This window comes from Paramormyrops kingsleyae, chromosome 14, assembly GCF_048594095.1.
Source record: "Paramormyrops kingsleyae isolate MSU_618 chromosome 14, PKINGS_0.4, whole genome shotgun sequence".
Taxonomy (NCBI): Eukaryota; Metazoa; Chordata; class Actinopteri; order Osteoglossiformes; family Mormyridae; genus Paramormyrops; species Paramormyrops kingsleyae.
The window spans coordinates 4193686-4215215 of NC_132810.1; the positions used below are offsets into that span (position 1 = coordinate 4193686).

Genomic DNA, 21530 nt, shown 5'->3' on the forward strand with positions numbered 1-21530 from the left:
TGCGGTCTTAGAAACTTTGAGCCTGGAAGCTTTTAGCCAGTGTAGCAGAACCAGGATTAAACCAGGATTTAAAAACGAGAAATATAGAGTAGTCTTTTAATTTTTTCCAGAGTTGTATATTTTATGGCCATATTTTTAATGTTTCTGTTTTGATCACTGCCATAATAGAATGTCCTAATTTGTTGATGGATTGATGTATAAATTATCGTAATACATTTCTCTGTGTTATCTCTTGTAACAAAGCTATCAGAAAAAAAATAGTTGTACTTTATTTATCTCCATGGGATTTCAGGTAGTATTCTCATCCCATACTCATGAGAGACGCAGACACACAGACACACAGACACACAGACACATGCATATATAGGTGAGAGCAAGTATTAGGCTCAGAGCACATGATCAGCCAGGCATTTGAACTCAATTTTCTACTCAAAAAGATTCCTAACCTTTCGAGTTGCACATCACACCCTAACTTAGTACTCGCAAAGATGCTTTTTTCACACTGTGACATTTCAGATGATATGTTTTGCGGTAACTAAAAATAACGTTGGATCCCTCGTCCACATGGACTCATTTGCTTTTTTCTGCACTAGTAATAATAAAACAGTATCTCATCAGGGCCATAGGAATAGAATAGAGAAAATAAAATATTTCCAGTTTATCTTTTGTTTTTTTTTAAAGTGTGTTTGCACACTGGTTTCAAAACTTCTCCAGTGGTGTCTGCATTTTGAACTGTAGTTGTTGTCTTTTAATGTGGGTTTAAAATAGCTGCCATTCTGGCTTCTCATCCTGTGAATTTGCTTTCTCAAGTTTCACATCTTGTTAAATCTCATTCTGTTTATCTCTAGAGACCCGTGTGAGACCCGATTCTATAAAAACGGCAGGTCTTGTGGGGTATCCCCAGTATGCAGTGGTCAGTACCTACCGAAAATGATCCAAGGAAGGCCAACCGGTGAACTGGCAACAGGGTCCTGGGCACTCAAGGCTCATTGATGTGCATGGGGAGCGAAGGCTAGCCCCTGGTCTTGGACTACAAAGCACTGGTTGTAAGACGCTCTGGAAAAGAGCATCTGCTAAATGCTATAAATGTAAATGACCCCACAGGAGAGCTACTGTAGCACAAACTGCTGAAAAAGTTAATGCTGGCTATCATAGACTTTACAACAAGGCTACCCTCATAAAGGGATTATGAATGTTTTTTAAGCAGGTTATTAATTAGGTTGTAACACTTTGTAAATCATTGCTAGACAACTATAAACAAGTTATACCACAGTTTCCTTCTTATTAATGAGTTACTACCATTAATTAATAAGCGGCAAAGGGAGACTCATTGTAAAGTGGTGCCAAAAGATGTTAAAGACACAGTAAATCGCGACTTGCTGCGTATGGGGCTGCATAGCTGCAGACCAGCTAAAGGACCCATGCTGATCCCTGTCTACTGCCAGATGCTACTACAAGGGGTGTGTGAGCATCATAACTGCACCATGGAGCAATGGAAGAAGGTGTCCTGGTCTGATGAATCATGTTTTATATTACATCATGTGGATGGCCTAGTGTGTGTGCCTTGTTGGGTCCTGGCATTCATGCGGATGTTACTTTGACACGTACCACCTGCCTGAACATTGCTGCAGAGCAGGTACACTCTTTGATGGCAACGGTATTCCCCGATGGCAGTGGCCTCTTTCAGTAGGATAATGCGCCCTGCCACAATGCAGAAATTGTTCCATAATAGATTGAGGGACATGATGTTGGCTTGGTCTCCGAATTTCCCGGATCTCAATCCGATCGAGCAACTTTGGGATGCCCTAGGCAAGCAGGTCCATCCCATGGAGGCCCCAGCTTGCAACTTCCAGGACTTAAAGGATCTGCTGCTGATGTCTTGTGCCAGATACCACAGGATACCTTCAGAGGTTTTGTGGAGTCCATGTCTAAGCGGGTGAGGGCTGTTTTGGCAGCCAGATTGGGGCCTATAAAATATTAGGCAGGTGACTTTAATGTTATGGCTGATTTGGTGTAAGGATGCTGCTTATAAAATGTGCTGTGTTAGATCCCAGCTGACAGGGAATGTTCCCAAAACTTTTGCTAATTTTATTTAAAGGTCTTCTCAAAGTTGACAGATAATGCTTTTACTGTAATTTTAATGGATCATTTCCTAGGTTTCATTGTGACAAAGGTTCTGTCAGTGTTACAATGGTAACTTGATTACCTGAACATCTTTTTTCCACATAACTGATGTTGAAAAATATTGTATTATAATAAAACTATTATTTTGTAGAAGCACATATACACCATCCAGCCTTGAACTTTTGACCTTAGAAGTGTAAAGTCTCAGTGGTACTCATGGTTCTCCAAGACCCTTTTCACCATTATTATTCTTAGTTGTAGTACTGGGATAACATTCTGGGAACATCAGGAAGACTGGGCACTTTGAACGTTTCCATACCTTAATCGTAACGTTTGGCAAATGTTCCTAGAACAAATGTTGTTAGCTGGGACTGTGAAGAGTTTTCAGATTGATAGTATCTACTGCCGCTAACTGTTAAAGATTATATACCATTAACATTTAGCCTGCCTTTAGTTTCATTGTGATGGCAGTGAATGACTAAAATGTCAGTATTTATTTATTGCTTATTTTTAAGTTGATTTAAAGTTTGTGTACACTTTCTTGTAATATATAGTTTTTATTTTCTTGATTAGTTTTCTTGTTATGATTCAATATTTGTATGTATAATTTTGTAATCTTTAATTGTGGGAACTGAGGTCAAGAGGGATAAAATACAGCTTTCATGTTAAATATCTTTACTGGGATAGCACAACGGATAACAGCAGTTTATCATGGGACATTTTAATACATTTTATCTCTGTTGAGCCCTTGGTGGATTACCAAAACTATTAAGAGATTGAATGAATCATCCAATAGTTATTTTGTGTTGCCTGACATTATTAATGTGATTTTTTTTTATGTGAAGCCGAATCCCGCTTCTGTAGTTCTTCTTCTGATCTGACCAAATTTAAACAAATGCACATTCAAAACTTTGCTGTAAAATTTTATATTGATTTTGAAGCAGTGACACATTTGACTAAAGTGGCGAGTAAAATGCTGTTCCGTCCCTGTGATTAGACCCACATACGTTAGCCCGTTGAAAGTCATTTACGTTGAATTTACTGTAATAATAGGTTACGAATGCAGTTTAAACAGTTTTAAAATCAAAGATGTCAAATGTCGATCCGCCGTAAGCTTGCTGTTAGGTGTATTTAGCTATGAATACATTGTGGATAAGAGAGTTGGCACAGGCTGGTGAAATGGCTCAGACAGGAGAAACTGCAGATGTGCACAATACAATTGTCCTTTGTAGCAGCATGAACAAACGAGAAAAGCCCACTGTTCTTTGTTTTCTTTCGAGTTATTCTGGGCAGTGGTTCATTGCTGGGCCTATATAAAACTTAATAATAATAAAAGATTATTTAAGTTGTGTTTTTAAACATATGAAGGCACCGTTCCAAACTAAAGTAGATCTTTGGACAAAATCTATCAATAACTTATTACAAAATCAGTGTGATGCATGTGTGTCATTAGGCTGAAATAGCACCATGTCAGATCAGGTCATGGCATTTCTTATTGACTTTCTTCTACGTACTTTGTACAATTGAAATAGATTGTAGAGGTATATGGACAAATGGGTATAGTTTTAAACAAAAAATATTATAAGCAGGAAATGTGGCCATGTTGGACATGCAAAGTGAGCTGATTTATTTTTTTTGTAACTTTTCTTCAGTTTATTGCAGGATAGTTGATAAATTGCTGAGATGCAGTCGAGACCTCATTGAAGCGCCAGTAGTGACTGTAAAGCAGTATCATACAACAAAGCTGTTTCTGGAATGGCAAAAAAGTAATCGTGTGAAACGTCATTACTGTTCTTGTTATTCCTGAGGATTTATATCTGTACAGGGGATTTTTTTTTGTCTGTGTCATATCGTTTATTAGTATCATTATTATTATTATTGTCATGTGCTATTATTACTCTTTTGCCACATTTTTGGAGTTTTTCATTGGAAAAAAATGATACATCTAGCTCTGATGTTAAATATAAAACTTGTTCCCCACTAATTTTGTGTATTTTATCAAAGTACAATTTTTGTTCACTTTGAAACTATATTTGTCTCCCTGTTTCTCTGTAGTGCATTGTAATATGATTGCTGCAGATTTAACTCAGGCCAATATTACTTGTTTCATTGTTTCAGATTGTGCAGTCTGACTCTAAAGAAGCTGGTAGTGATGAAGGAGCTGGACAAGGAACTCATCTCTGTCGTGATTGCAGTCAAAATCCAGGTATCCCTCTTACACAGAAATGCATCCTCTAAATATGGTAACCATGTAGCCATGTAGACATTATTTATTTATTGAATAAATCACCGACACCTGTACTCGTTCATCGTTTCGTTGTTAGGTGGCCTGTTTGGAACTTTGCATTCCTACGCCAAGGTTTAACTAGTAGTTAGTTTGTTCTCCTCAAACTGCCCTTTTCTCCTTCTTGAAGCCACTATCTGGGGAAATTAGTGCTGTCCAGGTGCATGTAATTAAGACCATGGGTTGCTTCAGGATACTTGACTGTCAATCTACAATGTGGGGGTTGAAACTGGGACAGATGCCCCCTTCCAGGGTGCTGAAGGAGAAGTGCAGCCAACCTTTTAATTGGCTGGGCTGCCAATGGACTGTGGATTCTGGAATCAGTGTCATAACACAATATAGAAATTTATCTAAATCTCTCTTGTTTTTTCGTATCGTGATAACCTAGTTTATTTCTGGTGAGTGTTGTCACTGCAGATGGTTGACACTTCCACAGGGTTCGAAAAGGATCTTGAGGTCTCATGAGATTGTGTTGCCCCCCAGTGGAGTGGTGGAGACAGACTTGGCTCTGACCTTCTCATTGCAAGTAAGGACAAGGAGTCTGAATGGCATTTAATAGATACTAAGACTGACTTTACAGCTCTGCCTGCTTTCTTTTTTTACCACAATTAAGCAAACTTTCCCTTCTGTCTCTTGCTTATTCGCTTATTCTCGGTTATCCAGTACCCTCACTTCTTGAAGCGGGAGGGAAACAAACTGCAGATCATGTTACAGAGACGGAAGAGGTACAAGAACCGCACCATTCTGGGTTATAAGACCTTGGCTGTTGGATCAATTGACATGGCTGAGGTATGTTTTTTTTTTAAATCTTATTTTGTATGAGTAAATTTAACTTTCTCCATTTTCAGACTGAATTGCTTTCACGATATGAGGAAGATGACAGAACTATATGGAAACCAGAAAATATTGTTAAAATAGATGTACTGATGATACCTTCTGGTATATTTAAACGATATTGTTATTTTGTAACCAAAGTTTTAACTATAATTAGGAAGTTTTGTCACAGATTTTCTTATCAATTACATTTACACTGCCAACATCTTGTCAGATTTTATTATAGCTTAGTTTGAGCTCATTAAATTCCTTTTAAGTGCACTTTCCATATTCTGTGTTGAACATAATGACTGGGCATTTCTGAAATGCTAGATTTAGATTGTTCATCCTCCCCTGCTTAGCTAAAATAACACGTTGTTGGACCATTGAACATATCACCTAATGGTTTCACAGCGGAATATGTCTATGAAAATAAGAGCAAACTAAAATTTGGAATAATGTTTTCCTGATGTTTGATGTTAGGGGAAAAAAACTGCCTAATTTGCATGGAGAAGAGAAAAATCCAGGACATTGCACAACCCCTTGCAGATCTAACTGGCAACGGGCAGAATGTAAAAACTGATATTTATATAGATATCTGGACCGTGGACCACACTGAGAATAAACACATCTAATCAGGAAGATCACAGGGTGCTGTTGATTCAAATAATAATAAAAAATAAGGTTAAATAAAGCCACCAAAATATTATGGGAATGTAATATATTGTCCCTGTACTCTCTGATGCTCAAATAAATAAACCTATTTGTCAGTAACGTAATATGATATTTGGGAGTTTAAAAAATAAACATTTTGTTGTGACATATAATACTGTTTCTAGCATGTTCTTGACCTGGTTCTTCTGGAAATCATGGTGGATTATTTTGTTTACATGGTTTTAATGTTAATATACATTTTAATATTAATATTGGTATTAAACAATATTAATTAATATTCTGTGAAAAATCTTTGCTTGTAAGTTTCTGTTACTTGACACCTGCTGGTCAATTAATTGCTGAGCTTTTTGATTTGAGAAAAGAGAATTTTAAAACTTTCCTGGACTGACTTCTCTGGAGGTGGTAATATTGGCCTGTGTAACAACAATGGTATAAAGCTCCAGGCAAAACCGTTGCTGTGCAGTGCTGTGCTTCTTGCTGTGCAGTGCTGTGCTTCTTGCTGTGCAGTGCCGTGCTTCTTGCTGTGCAGTGACCTTCTCTACGTTGTGCTTCCATCCAGGTGATGCAGTATCCCACCGAAGGAAGTCAGGTTCTGTCTTTATGCAGCAACCAGAAGGACATGCTGGGGAAGGTGGCTGAGATCTGGATTTTCTCTTTGTCCAGCCAGCCAATTGATCATGAGGAGGTGGCACTACATGAAGGACTGAAGATAAAATGCACAGGTACATCTGCTGCACCAATATCAAGCACTGCTGTTTTGTTCACATATTCTCTGTCTTGTCTGACGGATCTTCGCAAGCTTTATGAATCTGTTGAGGTGAATGATATTGACTTTGATTTAGAGTCTTTATGCATTTATATTTTAACTTCAGATAACTACTCAGAAGAGGAATATGAGAGCTTCTCTTCTGAACAGGAAGCCAGTGATGATGCAGTACATGGACAAGTGAGACCCAGACATTACTTAAAAAATAAACTGATGATGTGAATAGTATTTTGTGTTTATGTTACTGTTACTTTCCTGTGGGTACTCCAGTTTCCGCCCACAGTCCAAAAACATGAGGTCAGGTGAATTTGTTTCTATAGATTGCTTATAGTACGTGTGTGTGCGTGTTTGTATTTGTCTATGTGTGTGTTTGTTTGTTTGTGTGTGTTTTTGTTTATGTGATTGCTTGTATGTGGGTGTGTGTTTCTGTGTGTATGTGTGTGTGAGTGTGTGTGCGTCCCACCCAGGATGTCCTGCAATTCCAGGAACAGGTGATAATATTAGAATAACCAGAATAAGCCGATCTGGCTACGTTTTATAATTTAGGGAAAATCTTAAATGTTGAGAAGTTGTTTATTTGTAAATTTGTTTGTTAAACCAGCTAAAGCTGAATAGTAGCATGAGTATAAACGGGATTAACTACCATTTATTTTAAAATGCAGAAATTTTGATTTCGTTTCGATTTCAGTTTTTATTTTCTGTCTTCAGGATTTGGAGGATGATGAGTATGATGTAAGAAAACCTAAGAAACAGAGGAGGTCCATAGTAAGAACTGCGTCTATCACAAGGGTAGGCCTCGTTTGAAGCGCATCGCTCGCATTTATTTATGATTCCTGTCCGTATTTTAAAGTAGGACATAACCATGCTCTGGCAGGATGTTCTGGTGTATTGAGGTTAAAATTTCTAGATTAACTTTTTTTTAGATTAATTTATTATTTCTTTATTCTTAATATATTTTTGTCCCACTATCAAAAGAAATCAGGGAGTTTTATCAGTAATGATTTTACTCATAAATTTGGATTAAAGCTTAATACTGCTGTGCAATGCATGGAACATCAAACGTTTAGTGTGTTAGTAAGAATCATCATATTTCTATCATGAGTCATGGATGATATTTAATTTTCTAAAGACGCATCTGAAAACCTATCCTTACTAATGTTGGAGTTTTAAAATTGAGTTATCAATTATGAGTCTGGATGCTGATGCTTGTGAAGAAAGTCTTTACCAAAGAGTTCTTAATGTAAAAAATGAACTGAACAAGAAACTTACAGGTCAGCAAAGGTTAACAAGGTAAGTACTTTAAGGTTCTTTAAATGAAGATTATGCTGACTGATATTGACAGGTTATACAGTATCTTTATGGAACTTGAAAATGCTGTTGAAAAGATACTATTCTTCAGATCAAAATTAACTAGATTCTCTGAATTTGATTTTTAGGTCCCTTTCCGGCCAGAATTTGTTTATGGGTCTAAAGGTCAACAAAGTCTACCAGTCTAATTCATAAAACCAGTGAAAACCTTAATCTTTTTTTCGGTGATCAAAAATGCATCATCAGTATAAGGGTAAAATGAAATATTTATTCTTTTAAGTAAATTGAAATACTTTCTTTAAAAAAAAAAACAAGTAAATACATTGCATCGGGGGAAAAAAAAAAGATAATTTATAAAATATGAGTTCCTAGATTGTCAAATATAATGACAGATACAATTAAATAACGCTTTCAACAAGAGAAATCTTTTTAGCATACCCATTTTCTGGGTGTTTTCAATGCATGATATTGTGGTTATATGATAGAATTTATTACATATAAACATATGAAATCAGAGAAACAAACGTAAATTGTTCAACACATTTAAATTTTTACTTTCCATTGATTCCCTGTTTTTCTCTCACGTTTTTATTATATACATATATTTTTTATTAATTATTATATACAGTATATAAATATACAATATACTCTTTGTGTCCAGCTCTACAGTTGTTGGCTGTATAAAATGTAACGCTATAAGAACAAAAAGGAAAGTGAGCATGAATATTTCCATACATTGAGAAAAAAGGTGATTTCAGTTTTTCTTTCTTTAGCAGCAAAACTTTAAGCAGCGGGTTGTAGCTCTTCTGAAGAGATTCAGAGTTTCAGATGAGGTTTGTATTTTTATTTACTTTGTTTCTTTAGCTATATCGACATTTCGTGGTTTTAAATACAATGCATTTCCATTTTCACTGCAGCTTTATTTTTATCCTTCTGAAGGTGCTCGACTCTGAACAGGAGGCAGTTGACCCCCCTCCAGAGGTCGAAGAGGACATAGACCTGGAGAGTCTGGAGTTTGAAAATCCCAGTGACAGCTGTCCGGAACTGGATGACGATGACAGTGTACTAAGCACTCCAAAGCCCAAACTCAAGTGAGTTACGTTCTTCTCCCTTCTTGGGACCAGACGAGTAGTTGGGACATCGTGTAACATCAAAATGTTGCACTCAAAATGTTGCAGTAAGAGGTTTGTCTGACTTGATTGAAAGCTGGCAAACCTACAGTTCAATTCTGTAATTAATTTTTATAAAGCACCCTTTCCAACCTAGTTATCTCAAAGCACTTTACATTTTACAGGAAATATTAAAGTGCATAGATCTTGATATAATAAAATTTCTGGGCAGAATGGTGGTCACCTAGACTCTGTTGACTAATGATGACAGTCGCTCTGTGGTACTGGGTCCATAGTTTTTATTTGCCTCAAGTACTGACTTTATGCGCGTTGCTTGGAGGAGAGGAACGACAGATGCAGTGGTGCCCACAGATGCCTGGTGGTCTAGCAGAAAGAGCACCTAATGCTGCCCATTACCCTCTGGGTTTTGTTTAGTCAGGGCATGCAAAACTTCTGTGTCATCCAGAATTTCCCGCATGGGATCAATAAGCCTATATCTAGATGACAGCAAGATCTGTGGGGGAGGAATTGGTGATTCTGAGAGGCCAGAAGAAAGGGTGGATCACGGATGGCAATGTTTTCGATTGGTCTAAAATCTGGGTCAGAACAATTTTAAGGCAAAGCATACAGTTGTGCCCACTGAAAACAATCTAATGCTACAGAATGTCAGTGGTATTTTATGTATTAAATCATTTGTGTCCATTAATGGTTCTCCAATATTAAATATATAGTAAAAGATTGTGTCTGATTTTCAATGCCCAGATTCTATAGTTGCCTGCCTTAAAATGGTGAATCTGTGTATGTAAACACATCATAGATTTCTAAACGTGATGTGAGTTGTGATAAATGTACCTGAATGGTGTTTTATGTGTGAAAGGCCATGAAGCACTGCTCTTCCTGTTTAGAAAATCCCACACCCATCTGCATTATAACAAGTCATGCGTTCTCGTACGTTTATGCAAGAAAAGAGCAGCACGTTGAACTGTGAGTGTTACAAATTGTGTATACAGGCTTGGGATTAGAGGATAACTGATGGATTTTGGTTATTCTTAAATCATTCTTCTATTCAGCAGTAGGACAATGGAACATACAAGTACCTAGTTTCCACATTTTGTCTACTAATTAGCAGGCTTGATTTAATTCATTTAAAATCTTTGAAAGTTAATTGTAAGTTTTGCAAATAATGCCCCGTAAATTTGGAAGACTTGCTTTCTTTGGGGCGATGAGCAGATTACTGTGCTGTGTGGGTTGGAGGATGGAACTGAAACAGCTTTAGAATTCTTGGGATTTAACGAATTTCCGACCAGAATGAAGGGACAAAGAGACTGCGGTAATACAAGAACTGGAATGTAAGGACTAAAATGAAGTTTCTGGTCTTTTTAAAGGCTCACATTCACTCTCATTTTATTGTTCGCAATAGTTCTCATTCTATAGCTCTGTCACTTATGCTAGCTATACTACGGATAGCTATGGGTGAGTTGAGGAAGCTGTGTTCTGATTCTCTTCTGCCCCCCTGGATCAGTGTTTCTCAATCCGGATCTCAGGGATCCCTAGACAGTCCACATTTTCCATCGAGGAAAAATGTGGACCATGTGGGGGGGTCCCTGAGGAACAATGAACACTGCCCTGGATCTTCCAGGCCACCCCCATTCTGACACTCACCCACCACTAGATTTTATTTGGCAAAGCACCCTGGTGGCTTTGACCCCTAATCACTTCCTTGTAGAGAAAGTTATGATTAAGGGCAGATACATACTGAAATTCAATAACAAAACATAGAAATACAGACCAAAAATAAGCCAAAGATCATGAATTTACATTTGTCAGTGTTCTTAACAGTTTAGAATTTTCCCAGAGAGGACTTTGATTGTATTGATGTCCTTTCTAGGGTGGTTCAATCCTAAACTGACTTCAAATACTTGAAAACTCCTATCCAGGGTGGTTGGAAAATGCTTTGAAGGCCCTTTTCTATGGTGGTCGGGACCCAGAGGCAGATCTGAGCCTTTTCAGGAAGGACGCTCATGTCAGGGTGACACCGAAACAGTATAGTAATAGTAGAGCTAAAAGACAAATGGCTCCTTGTGTGCACCTCCAAGAAACATCTGGAGACAGAGAATATTCTTTAGTTTTGCTATCTGAAGGAGTGTTTTGAAGTTGTGGTTATGTAGTGTCTTTATATGTTCAGCATTTTTTCCCCCTCACATGTTTACATCTGTGGGAATGATCTGGTTAATATAAGAATTGGGCAACCAGAAGAGGGTGAGAGTGGAAAATTAAGACCATGTTTTGAGTCCACACAGCAATCCATTTATTCTTGGAAGTTTAATTTGTGTTGTCAGGATCAACTGAAATGACTGTTGCTATGTGACTGCTGATTATTAGCCATAATAATGAGCAATTACGTGAACCTGTCCCTTGGATGTTTTCCTCTTGCTGGCTCATAATGTAGATAGATGACTCATAACATAGATAAATGATTTGTGTATAAAATCTGTTGTTTTTCTACTTGTTTTCTGACAGACATTTTTTGTAGCTGTGATACAAAAATACTAAGTAATAAAGTTAACCTTTCCTTACCCATATGAAGGTCTGTGGGGCCACCTTTGTGAAATTAGGTGGGTTATGTTACTAAATTTGTCAACATTTCTGTACTGTAAAAGATCTCTGTTGCAAAGGAAACTTGGAGTACAATGTGAATGCAACAATGCAATCTGATGATCTGCTTCTGGAAATCTGTTACAGTATTTTTATTTTAAAAAGAGACTTCAATAAACACGGGTAGAATATATCTGTTCTACAAAATATTAGTGCTGTGAAAATGCTATAATAGCTGCAGTATATGAATGCAAATTTCAGTTAAATTAATTTTTATGTAGCACCTTTCCAAATGTTGGTTGACCCAATGCACTTTTGGCAAACAATCGTGTCACGTACTAACACACGACAGATTAGGGTAATAACAGTCTAAATGGATAGTGAATAGGAACCAGAAGACAATGGAGAAAACAAAACTGTGTTTTGTAGGGGAAAAACTTCGGGGGGCCAAATCAAGTGGCTCTCCAAACCCTCCTGGGCATGTAAACAATAAACAGGTGTGAATATAGTGTGTGTTTTAGTCTAGTGCCATCTTGTATTATGTCTTCTATGCAATATTACCCCAGTGTTTGATCAGCTCTTTCTTTAGCCAACAGCAGGCTAGTCTTCAGGCCTCGACTGAGCAATATCTTTGCATTGTCTGCTATGTCCATAGCATGAACTCATTCGGCGTTTGGCCCGAGTACAGGGTGTCCAGCTGTACGGAGGAGAGAGTGACAGCTGGTCGGTACAAATGCTGATGTGCAACTGAAAAAAAAAAATGACAACAAGCACAAAAGCAGCACTATGTGGCAGCATTAGAACATCTGCGAATATTGGTCCATGTACTCTGACAGACCCATGTGATTTTGTTATGTGTTGACATGAGGGTAGTATATAAACAGACTGAACATATTAGGTTCCTACAGTTTATTTATGTTTCAGGCCGTACTTCGAGGGACTGTCTCTCTCCAGTTCCCAGACAGAAATTGGCAGCATCCATAGCAATAGCCAGCATGAGCCCCCCAGTCCAGTGAGTTCTATCATTCGATCATTGATGTTGTTTTGTCTCGTACAAATACAAATTTGCTGATAACAAATCCAGTGTCCAGTTATCATTCATTTAACATGGGAAAAAAACGTCAATACATTATTGTTCTGCAGATGTCATCACATTTCATCAAACCGTTTTCTCTGGGGCTGATCTCTTCCGCTCTTCTTTCAGATGGATCCCGACAAGGCAGGAATCAGTAGGGCCAAAATCCAGATGGACAACAGTTCAGATAACATCTCCTTTGTATGCATTCCCTGATATATTTTTTCTCTATTGCGAAAAATACTTAGAAGTTTAGAGCTTTGAAACTGCCAGTTTCCATATTATTATTTTTCTTTTCTGTGACTTTATAGTCTGTACTAAACCAGCAGGAGCACCCAGAGACTCTGTCTCCCAGCACTGATATAGATTTGGACAGCATGGGCACCTTAGAAAGGCTACCCCCTAGTGGCAGGATGACCAAAACAGAGTCACTCATTATCCCTTCCAGCAAGTAAGTCCTTGTTCCCCTGACTGTCTTCCCAGTGCCTCTTGATCCATTGTTTATTCTTCATCTCCACCAATCATTGGATCATGTCAGTTTGCTGTCTCCTCCCAGTATAAAAAAAGCACCCTGCTTTGTCAGAAATGTCTTCTCAATTTTAGACAGGAGCCAAAGGTGACTGGACGGAGAGGTAGAAGTACTTCTCTCAAAGAGCGACAGCCGAACAGGCCGCAGAACGAAAGGGCTAACAGTCTAGACAATGAACGTTCCCTGGATACTCGCTGCCACCTACAGGTATCAAGAAAAACAACTGTAGCATTAAATTGCAAATTGGTCTGTTGTTGCCTGTGGTTTTATTGTTTTTTTAATGAAATAAATGAATGTTTTGCCCCTGCTTCTTGTGTGCATGGGTTCCTCCCCATTAGATACCCAGAAAAACTGTATACGATCAGCTCAACCACATTTTGGTGTTGGATGACCACTTACCAGACAGTATAATACTCGTCAATACGTCAGATTGGCAGGGACAGGTAAGAAACTTAGCATTACTCATTTTTTTCATGGATTATTTTTCTCTTTAGGCTAGTTAAGTTATTCCTCTCTATTCCATTTTATTTCTGCTCCATTTTCAGTACCTGTCAGATGTGCTCCAGAACCATCACCTTCCAGTTGTCTGCACCTGTACTGCTGCTGACATCCAGGCTGCTTTTAATACCATTGTCTCACGCATCCAGAGATTGTAAATAAAGTTTTGAATTCTTTGTTTTTATTTACATTTTCATATCTTTCTGCCTTCCCCCTTTCTTACCTCCACACTGTAGTGGTTCCCAGTCTATAACTGACAAAAAGGCTACCCCTGTATTTCTGTGTGGAAAAAAACGATACAGTGCTTATAGACTTAAAATAGGGTGTTTAGATTTATTTATCATGCGGTATACTACTTATTGGGCTATTGTGGGATCACAATATGACCATGTAGCACTTTGTCGGAACCCACAAACTGAGGGTGTCTCTCTTTTTGCGTTTTTTTCTTTTCCAGCTGCAACTGTAACTCCCAGACACCCGTCCCCATGAAAATTGCAGTTGCGGGAGCACAACAGTACCTCAGTGTAGTCCTGCGTCTCTTTGTTGACCACCTGTCCCATAAGACCCCTGACTGGCTGGGTTACATGCGCTTCCTAATTATCCCATTTGGTGAGTTTCCATGGTTCTTAAGCAGTGCGTCTGTTAGTTGATTTACAGTCACGAGTACACTCACCATTTTCTGTGCACACTCAGGCTCCCACGCTGTCTCTAAATACCTGGGCACTATTGATTACCGCTATAATAGTCTATTCCAAGATGCAGCCTGGAAAGACCTTTTCCACAAACCCGAGGCTCCAGTAGGGGGTAAGTGTCACTCTCAGCACTTCCTCCACTCTCGAATAATCTGCATTTAAGGGTATTTCAGATAGAGCAATGTTTTAAAATATTGGAAGTAAGCAATACCTATGATTTTGGCAGGTGACTTCTACCAAAACATGTGGTAAATTTACTATTGTGTGTTGAATGTTGAATAGATGGGAGTGTGTTTATGTGTTTCCCTCTTATTAATAGTTCAGGAATGCCCAGATGTGGTATCAAGGGTTACACAGTACATGGTGGGTGCCAATGGGGCACATCAACTGCCAATCGCTGAGGCTATGCTTACTTACAAGCAGAAAAGGTGGGTTCCTTTTAATATAATTTTGGTTCCTTGAACTGCAGATGATAGACATGCTTAACTCATACATTTTTTTGTGAAATATTTACAATAGTAGCATCCATTTAGATCAATCAGAATTTGGACTCAAGAAATTTATTTTATAACTTTCATTGAAAAATAAGTCCAGTATTCTGAATTATATGATAAATAAAATTTTTCAATGGCAGATTTTATTTCTATCAGTATTGCTTTGTAAGTATACTTACAAAACTAAATGTTTATTTATACATCTAAATGACATATAAATGGATACATTCATCTGTTCATCTGTTTTGTTGTACATAATGTATCATGTGAAAGATTCCATGGTACGAAAGAGAACCATTTATGTGCTGCTCTGTCTACAATTATAGCCCTAGGATTAGGCATACAGGCTCCAGGATTAATGCATTTGCTAATAAAGCTACAGTTTTAACCATCAATGAGACACTGACCTCGCTATATGTCCATCTTATGTGTGAGTAATAACTGTTTCTTAATTTATTTTACATTTGTTTCTTTTTTGCTTTCTTTGAAGGAAAAAGAGCTTTCATTTTGAGTTAGCATTAAGGTATTGTGGTCTGCTTGAGTCTAGTTTTCTTCTTGGTGAATTTTTTGATTCATCTCTCATTTTTGGCAGTCTTTACCCATTTGTACTCAAGTTTAACATCTTGCACATCTAGTAGGCCACCTTAATCGTTTTAAATCTGAAATCTAGGATTGAGGTTAGGCCATCGTATTTGAAATTGTCCTGTTTGACTTGACTAATTGACTTGATTTGAATGTAATTCTCAAAATGACATTAATAACGTCTTGTGATGTAACTTCTGTACATAACTATGTATTAATCAAATGAGAGATTGTGGTGAAGGCTGCCTTTTTATTCTCTTTTATAATCATTTGTCTTCTTTCCCCACTCTGCTTAAAACTGCCTTTGCCTGTCTTGTTACACAGCATTTAAGTATTAGAAATATTATTTGCTAAATTTTGAATTAGATGATTAGAAGTGAGAGGTATGTAGCTTTAGTAATGGAGATATATACCATGTATACCAACATGCACTGACCTATATTCATTTTATTTATATATATATATATATATAAAATGACAGTATATAGTATGTTTTGTGCATACTTTGTGTGCATCAGATTGGTATATGAATATGTATTATTTGTCTCGTTTTTATACAGTTAACTCTTGAACACACATCAGACATCATTATTATGGGTCATTCCATATCAACTCACCTAGATGTCCCAGTTCATGTCAAGGATTTTCTTGGGGGAAAAAAAAATCATGTGAACTAACATTAAGTACATAGGTACATTTATGGGACCTTACAAAATCCAATAGCTCTACTCCAAATACATTTTTAGTTATACATTTTTTAAGTTTGGCCCTCTGAGCGTTTTTGAATTTTTTTCTAGGTGTATTCTAAATCGATTGCTTATGAATTCATATTGCAAATTATCCTTAGTACAAATGTTCAGTACAAATTTCAACCCAATCCAGTGAAAAATAAGCAATTGGGGAGGCTTAGAATACACATACGAAGAAGCCAGGAGGGCCAAAGTTATGTAAACTAATACTAAATACTACTAATAAAGTATTTTGCCTAGAGCTATATGATTTTGTAAGGTCCCATGAATTTAAGGGAAGTTTTTCTTTCTTAAAGAAAATGCATGACATGAGCTGGAAGGTCTGAGCGAGTTTATATGGAATGAACCTTATCGTTATAGTTCCCCAAACAGCTTTTTGAAGCCTGGCTTTACGTGACACTTGTGAAAGTGCCTGAGCTGCCTTGCTGATTGCTGCTCTGAAGATCGATGCAGCTTTTATTTTCCCAGCTGGTGCCGTGAAATGACTTCTGGAGGCGGTGCATTTCGTCCGTAGCCTGTTAAAATGGGAATGACTTCGGGGGTGGCTTGAAGCCCAATCCTTGCATGTCCTGCTCTCTGCTTCTTAGGCAGTAGTTTAAAAAGCCCTGCTCCTGACAAAATGTATAAGGGTTTATTTTTGTTTTCTGACAATTGGACCCATAGGGACGAAATTTGACCAAAATCCCTGGGTTGTATTTTAACCATTGAATTAATGTAAATGTAATGCATACTTGGTTATTAAAAGTGGACACGATTAATAAAGTATCTATCTGGGGAATATTTTGGAATTAATGATTCCTGTAAATCCAGCCAAAGCTTACATTCAATCCAAATGCTCACCCTCATACAAAATATGTCATGTCCCTGCCACTGATGGTGACTTCTGGATGCTTGACCTCTGGGTCATGATAGGGCTTCCATCAGCACCAGATACAATGTAACGATCATACAACAGAAATTAGTGAGTAAAACTCCTATTTGAAATCTGCCTTAAAATGACAGCAGAAGGGTTCTCTGAGTTTGTTTTTATGTTGTCTGTTGGATTTAAGAAGGCCAGACAGAGTGCTGTTAACCCTCACAGCACAACCAAATCCATCCTCCATGCCTTCACAATCAAAACATGCATAATATGGAAAGAAAACACATAGGGGCCCTTTCAAAATTGATTTGAGTGCATTTCGGTTCTGAATGATTGGTTTTTTTTTTAAGTAGCCCAGATCTGGTCTAGGTAGATTGTTACAGAAGTAGAAACCTGTTTTTCTTTTTACTTAATAGTTTTTGACATAGCAAGTATTTTAGAGTTTTCTGCAATCAGTATGTCAGCAAGATGGTGGAATGGCAAGAAGCCAATTGTTTCTGAAAAATAAAAGACTTTTGTTCAGGAACGTTAATAATGAAGGACAGAATTTAAACATCTATCACAGCACTAAGAGTATCTGCTCAAGTTACAGGCAGAATAATCAAAAATCATGTCATTCAGACCAATTGGGTCGATATCACTCTGGCTGATGTCTGTGGGAGAATTTGACCATGAGAAAGTAGTTTAAAGGTAGGAAGAAGAAAAGAATGTATCCTTAGATATTCTGTATCTTTCTCATATTTGTTTTCATTTAATTTTTTGGTATTTTCTCCTCAGCCCAGATGAAGATTCCTGCCAGAAATTCATTCCTTTTATTGGAGTAAGTATTATCAATCATATATGAATTAGATAACTGGGCAGGTTTTAATACAACATAAGCACCGATCAGTCATAACATTAATACCACTGACAGGTGAAATTAATAACATTTATTGTCTCGCTACAATATCAAATGTCAAGTGAACAGTAAACAGTCAGTTCTCGAAGTTTGATGTGTTGGAAGGAGGAGAAATGGGCAAGTCTAAGGATCTGAGCAACTTTGACAAGGGCCCAATTGTGATGGCTAGAGGCATCTCCAGAACGGCAGGTCTTGTGGGGTGTTCCTGGTGTGCAGTGGTCAGAACCTACCAAAAGTGGTCCAAGGAAGGCCAGCCGGTGAACTTGCAATGGGGTCATGGGCACATAGGGCTCATTCAAGCAAGAGGGGAGCAAAGACTAGAGTCTCAAATTGTTGAAAAAGTTCATGCTGGCTATGATATAGAGGTGTCAGAACACACAGTGCATCGCAGCTTGTGGCATAAGGAGCTGCATAACTGGAGACTAGCCAGAGGTCCCATGCTGACCTCTGTCCACCACCAAAGGTGCCCACAATGGGCATGTGAGCGTCAGAACTGGACCATGGAGCAATGAAAGAAGATTGCCTGAATCACATTTTCTGTTATGTCATGTGGGCGGTCAGGAACATGTGTCATTTGCCTGGGAAGAGATGGCAACAGGATGCAGTATAAGAAGAAGACAAGCCAGAGGAGGCAGAGTGATGCGCTGGGTGATGTTCTGCTGGGAAGCCTTGGGTCCTGGCATTCATGTTACTTTGACACGTACCACCTACCTAAACATTGTTACAGAGCAAGAATACTGCTTCATGGCAACAGTATCCCCTGATGGCAGTGGCCTCTTTCAGCAGGATAATGCACCTTGCCTCACTTCAGAAATTATTGAGGAATAGTTTGAGGAACGTGAAAGGGAGTTCAAAGGCGTTTACTTGGCCTCCAAATTCCACAGATATAAATCCTATCGAGCCACTGTGGGATGTGCTGGACAAACAAGTCCGATCCCTGGAGGCTCCACCTCACAAGCTATGGGACTTAAAGGATCTACTGGTGACATCTTGGTGCCATATATCACGGGACACGGGTCAGAGCTGCTTTGGCAGCATTAGGCAGGTGGTATTAATGTTTTGGCTGATCAGTGCATGGTTTAAAAGACGACCTTTTCTTTCTGTTCTTAGCATAGGGGGGGGAAACATTGATAAATGAAGTAAAACAGTAACCCTGTATTCTGACTCCTCATTAGGTGGTAAAAGTGGGCATTTTAGAGCAATCCTCTGCAACATCAGGTGAGTTACAGAAGGGACCAGGCCGGGATAGTGTGGACTGTGTGAGACATCAGAGAGATGATTGGGGTGTGCTGTTGTACTGAGACTTTTCAGATTTTTTTCCTTGCCTTGCTGCCCAGGAGACTCTGATGATGCAGCGCCGTTTGGATCGGGCCTCCTCTCCTCCACACCTCCACAGGTGTCCCCCGCCCTAAAAGAAGCGTCCCCCACCCCCCCTTCATCCCCTTCAGTTAATACTAGCTTCTGTTCATACAGGTACAGTCTCATTACAATCACTCTCCTAAACTTATCTATTTCAGAGTAAAATCATGAACCAGCTTTAAGTCCTTCTATCGATTCCTCAGCCTTATCAGGAGAAAACGGATATGACTTGGTCAAAAAAAATATTATTTCAATGTATGTGTATTTTGTTTAATTTTTTAAGGTCTGGATTAACTCAAAGTGAGCATTAATTGATCAAATATTCAGCCCTTCTTTGTTTTGATTTTGGATTGCATTTGCAAATATTTTAAATATAATCAATTAAATATACGCCCATATTTGAAGGCCGCATATTTGGTTATTGTATAGCTTCAGGGTAAAGTAGTAGTAATTCAGTAAAACCATTGCATTCTCCAAGAAGCATGTTTTAAAATCATACTATATTTTGACCTTTTCCTTCCTGTGTGGTTGCAGTTCCTCAGGAGGAGGACAGGGGGAGCTAATGGGTCTTCAAGTGGATTACTGGGTGGCTCCCTTGGACAGAAAGAGGGATGTGGAAAAGAAGGATTTTTCATCCAAGAACACGTTGAAGTGCACCTTCCGCTCCCTGCAGGTCAGCCGGTTACCTCTGGGGGGGGCGGAGTATGGCCCTCTACCCAGCATGTCCATGACCGTGGTTATGAAGGAGAAGAAAAACAAAGGTATGCAGCACAGGGGGGAAGCAGTGGTCTTACAGTGTGCAGGAAATAACTTTTATTATTATTGTTATAATTATAATTATTGGGGGCAGCACAGTGGTGCAGTGGTCAGCACTGTCGTCTCACTTCTGGACCCTGGGTCCGAGTATCTGCCAGGGTTCCATGTGTGTGAAGTTTGCATGCTCTACCCGTGTCATTGTGGGGTTTCCTCCAACATACTATTGCTACGTCCCAAACATTATGGTGCCCTGAAACGGGGGACTGTGTAGAAAAAGTTCTGTAGTTTCTATATGGTGACCCTGCAATGTATGCACATACCCTGAATATAAAGTCTGGAGTGTGTACTTTAATCACATGTGCCATTGTTTGATTAGAAATTTAAAACTGTGGATTATTGGGGCAAATCAAGGAAAAATGTTTTTGTGCCAAAAACTATGGGGCACGCTGTATAATGAGAGGGAAAATGGAAGATGACTGTGGATTCAAGATTTCAACTTGTAGTGAAAAATGCATATGTGAATTTTTAAGGAAAAAGTAGAAAGATAGGATGACGGGATTACAGCTTTCATTGAAAACAAAGGTTGTGACAACAGGATCAGCAGCTAATCTTAGTGCTGATGGTGAAAACAGCTTTTGCCTCCTTAGAACAATCATCAACAACCAATGATCCAGCGGTCAAGAAATACATTGCAGACTGGCTGTGATAAAGGGCCTAGAGAAATATCTTCAAAGTCCTGACAGTTCAAAAAAAAGATGAGAATTGTTCAGAAAATGGCATGTTCTGTAGCGTTTATGAATGTGAAAGCTGGATACTGAAGTAGCAGGACAGGATGAGTATCGACATGTTTGAACTTTGACACTGGTAAAGACTTAAAGACCACAAGGAAAACAAACAAATGGATGTTTGACAAAATCAAGCCTGAACTTTCAATTGAAGCACAAATGACCAGACTAAAGATATCTTACTTTGTACATAATATGAAATGAGCATGAACCTGAATAGAAACCCAAAACACACCTCAAAATAGCAAGAACTGTCTGGTAAAAAGGAAGGTGAAGGACAACTCAAACTAATGACCTGGGGTAATTGCACAAGGCAGGGTTTCTTCATTAGCCAGATAAGCCAAATGTAAGGATTGTCCAGTAGGAATTTCACATTCCTGTCTTGCTATTGGCTTAAATTACCCAGCTAACTGGGAAACGCTGCTTTGTGCAAACCCCCCCTGACCTACTTCTTCTAAAGTCTGATCTTAATTTTAAAGAAATTATATGGGATGAACTTGATGGAAGAGTAAGAGTCAGGCATTAAAGATTTTGAGACAGGTCTCAATTTTCTTGAATAGTACCTCAGTAATCCTGATTT

The 21530-nt window shown here is 38.4% G+C and overlaps 1 protein-coding gene across 3 annotated transcripts in view; it reads left to right on the forward strand.

Moving 5' to 3' along the window:
- pacs2 (phosphofurin acidic cluster sorting protein 2) overlaps nucleotides 1-21530 on the forward strand; it is a 35769-nt gene that overhangs the window by 11326 nt on the left and 2913 nt on the right. Inside the window, exons 2-23 of one of the 3 annotated variants that reach the window (XM_023836031.2) lie at nucleotides 4243-4330; nucleotides 4845-4934; nucleotides 5072-5197; nucleotides 6456-6618; nucleotides 6769-6842; nucleotides 7371-7451; nucleotides 8744-8803; nucleotides 8910-9061; nucleotides 12599-12686; nucleotides 12879-12950; nucleotides 13061-13200; nucleotides 13353-13485; nucleotides 13617-13721; nucleotides 13824-13930; nucleotides 14231-14385; nucleotides 14470-14580; nucleotides 14788-14896; nucleotides 15453-15485; nucleotides 17930-17972; nucleotides 19226-19268; nucleotides 19388-19523; nucleotides 19944-20170. In XM_023836031.2, coding sequence (XP_023691799.2) covers nucleotides 4243-4330; nucleotides 4845-4934; nucleotides 5072-5197; nucleotides 6456-6618; nucleotides 6769-6842; nucleotides 7371-7451; nucleotides 8744-8803; nucleotides 8910-9061; nucleotides 12599-12686; nucleotides 12879-12950; nucleotides 13061-13200; nucleotides 13353-13485; nucleotides 13617-13721; nucleotides 13824-13930; nucleotides 14231-14385; nucleotides 14470-14580; nucleotides 14788-14896; nucleotides 15453-15485; nucleotides 17930-17972; nucleotides 19226-19268; nucleotides 19388-19523; nucleotides 19944-20170 — 2336 coding nt within the window. The remainder of the gene's footprint in view (nucleotides 1-4242; nucleotides 4331-4844; nucleotides 4935-5071; nucleotides 5198-6455; nucleotides 6619-6768; nucleotides 6843-7370; nucleotides 7452-8743; nucleotides 8804-8909; nucleotides 9062-12598; nucleotides 12687-12878; nucleotides 12951-13060; nucleotides 13201-13352; nucleotides 13486-13616; nucleotides 13722-13823; nucleotides 13931-14230; nucleotides 14386-14469; nucleotides 14581-14787; nucleotides 14897-15452; nucleotides 15486-17929; nucleotides 17973-19225; nucleotides 19269-19387; nucleotides 19524-19943; nucleotides 20171-21530) is intronic. The other 2 variants (XM_023836029.2, XM_023836030.2) reach the window with 2 other exon arrangements.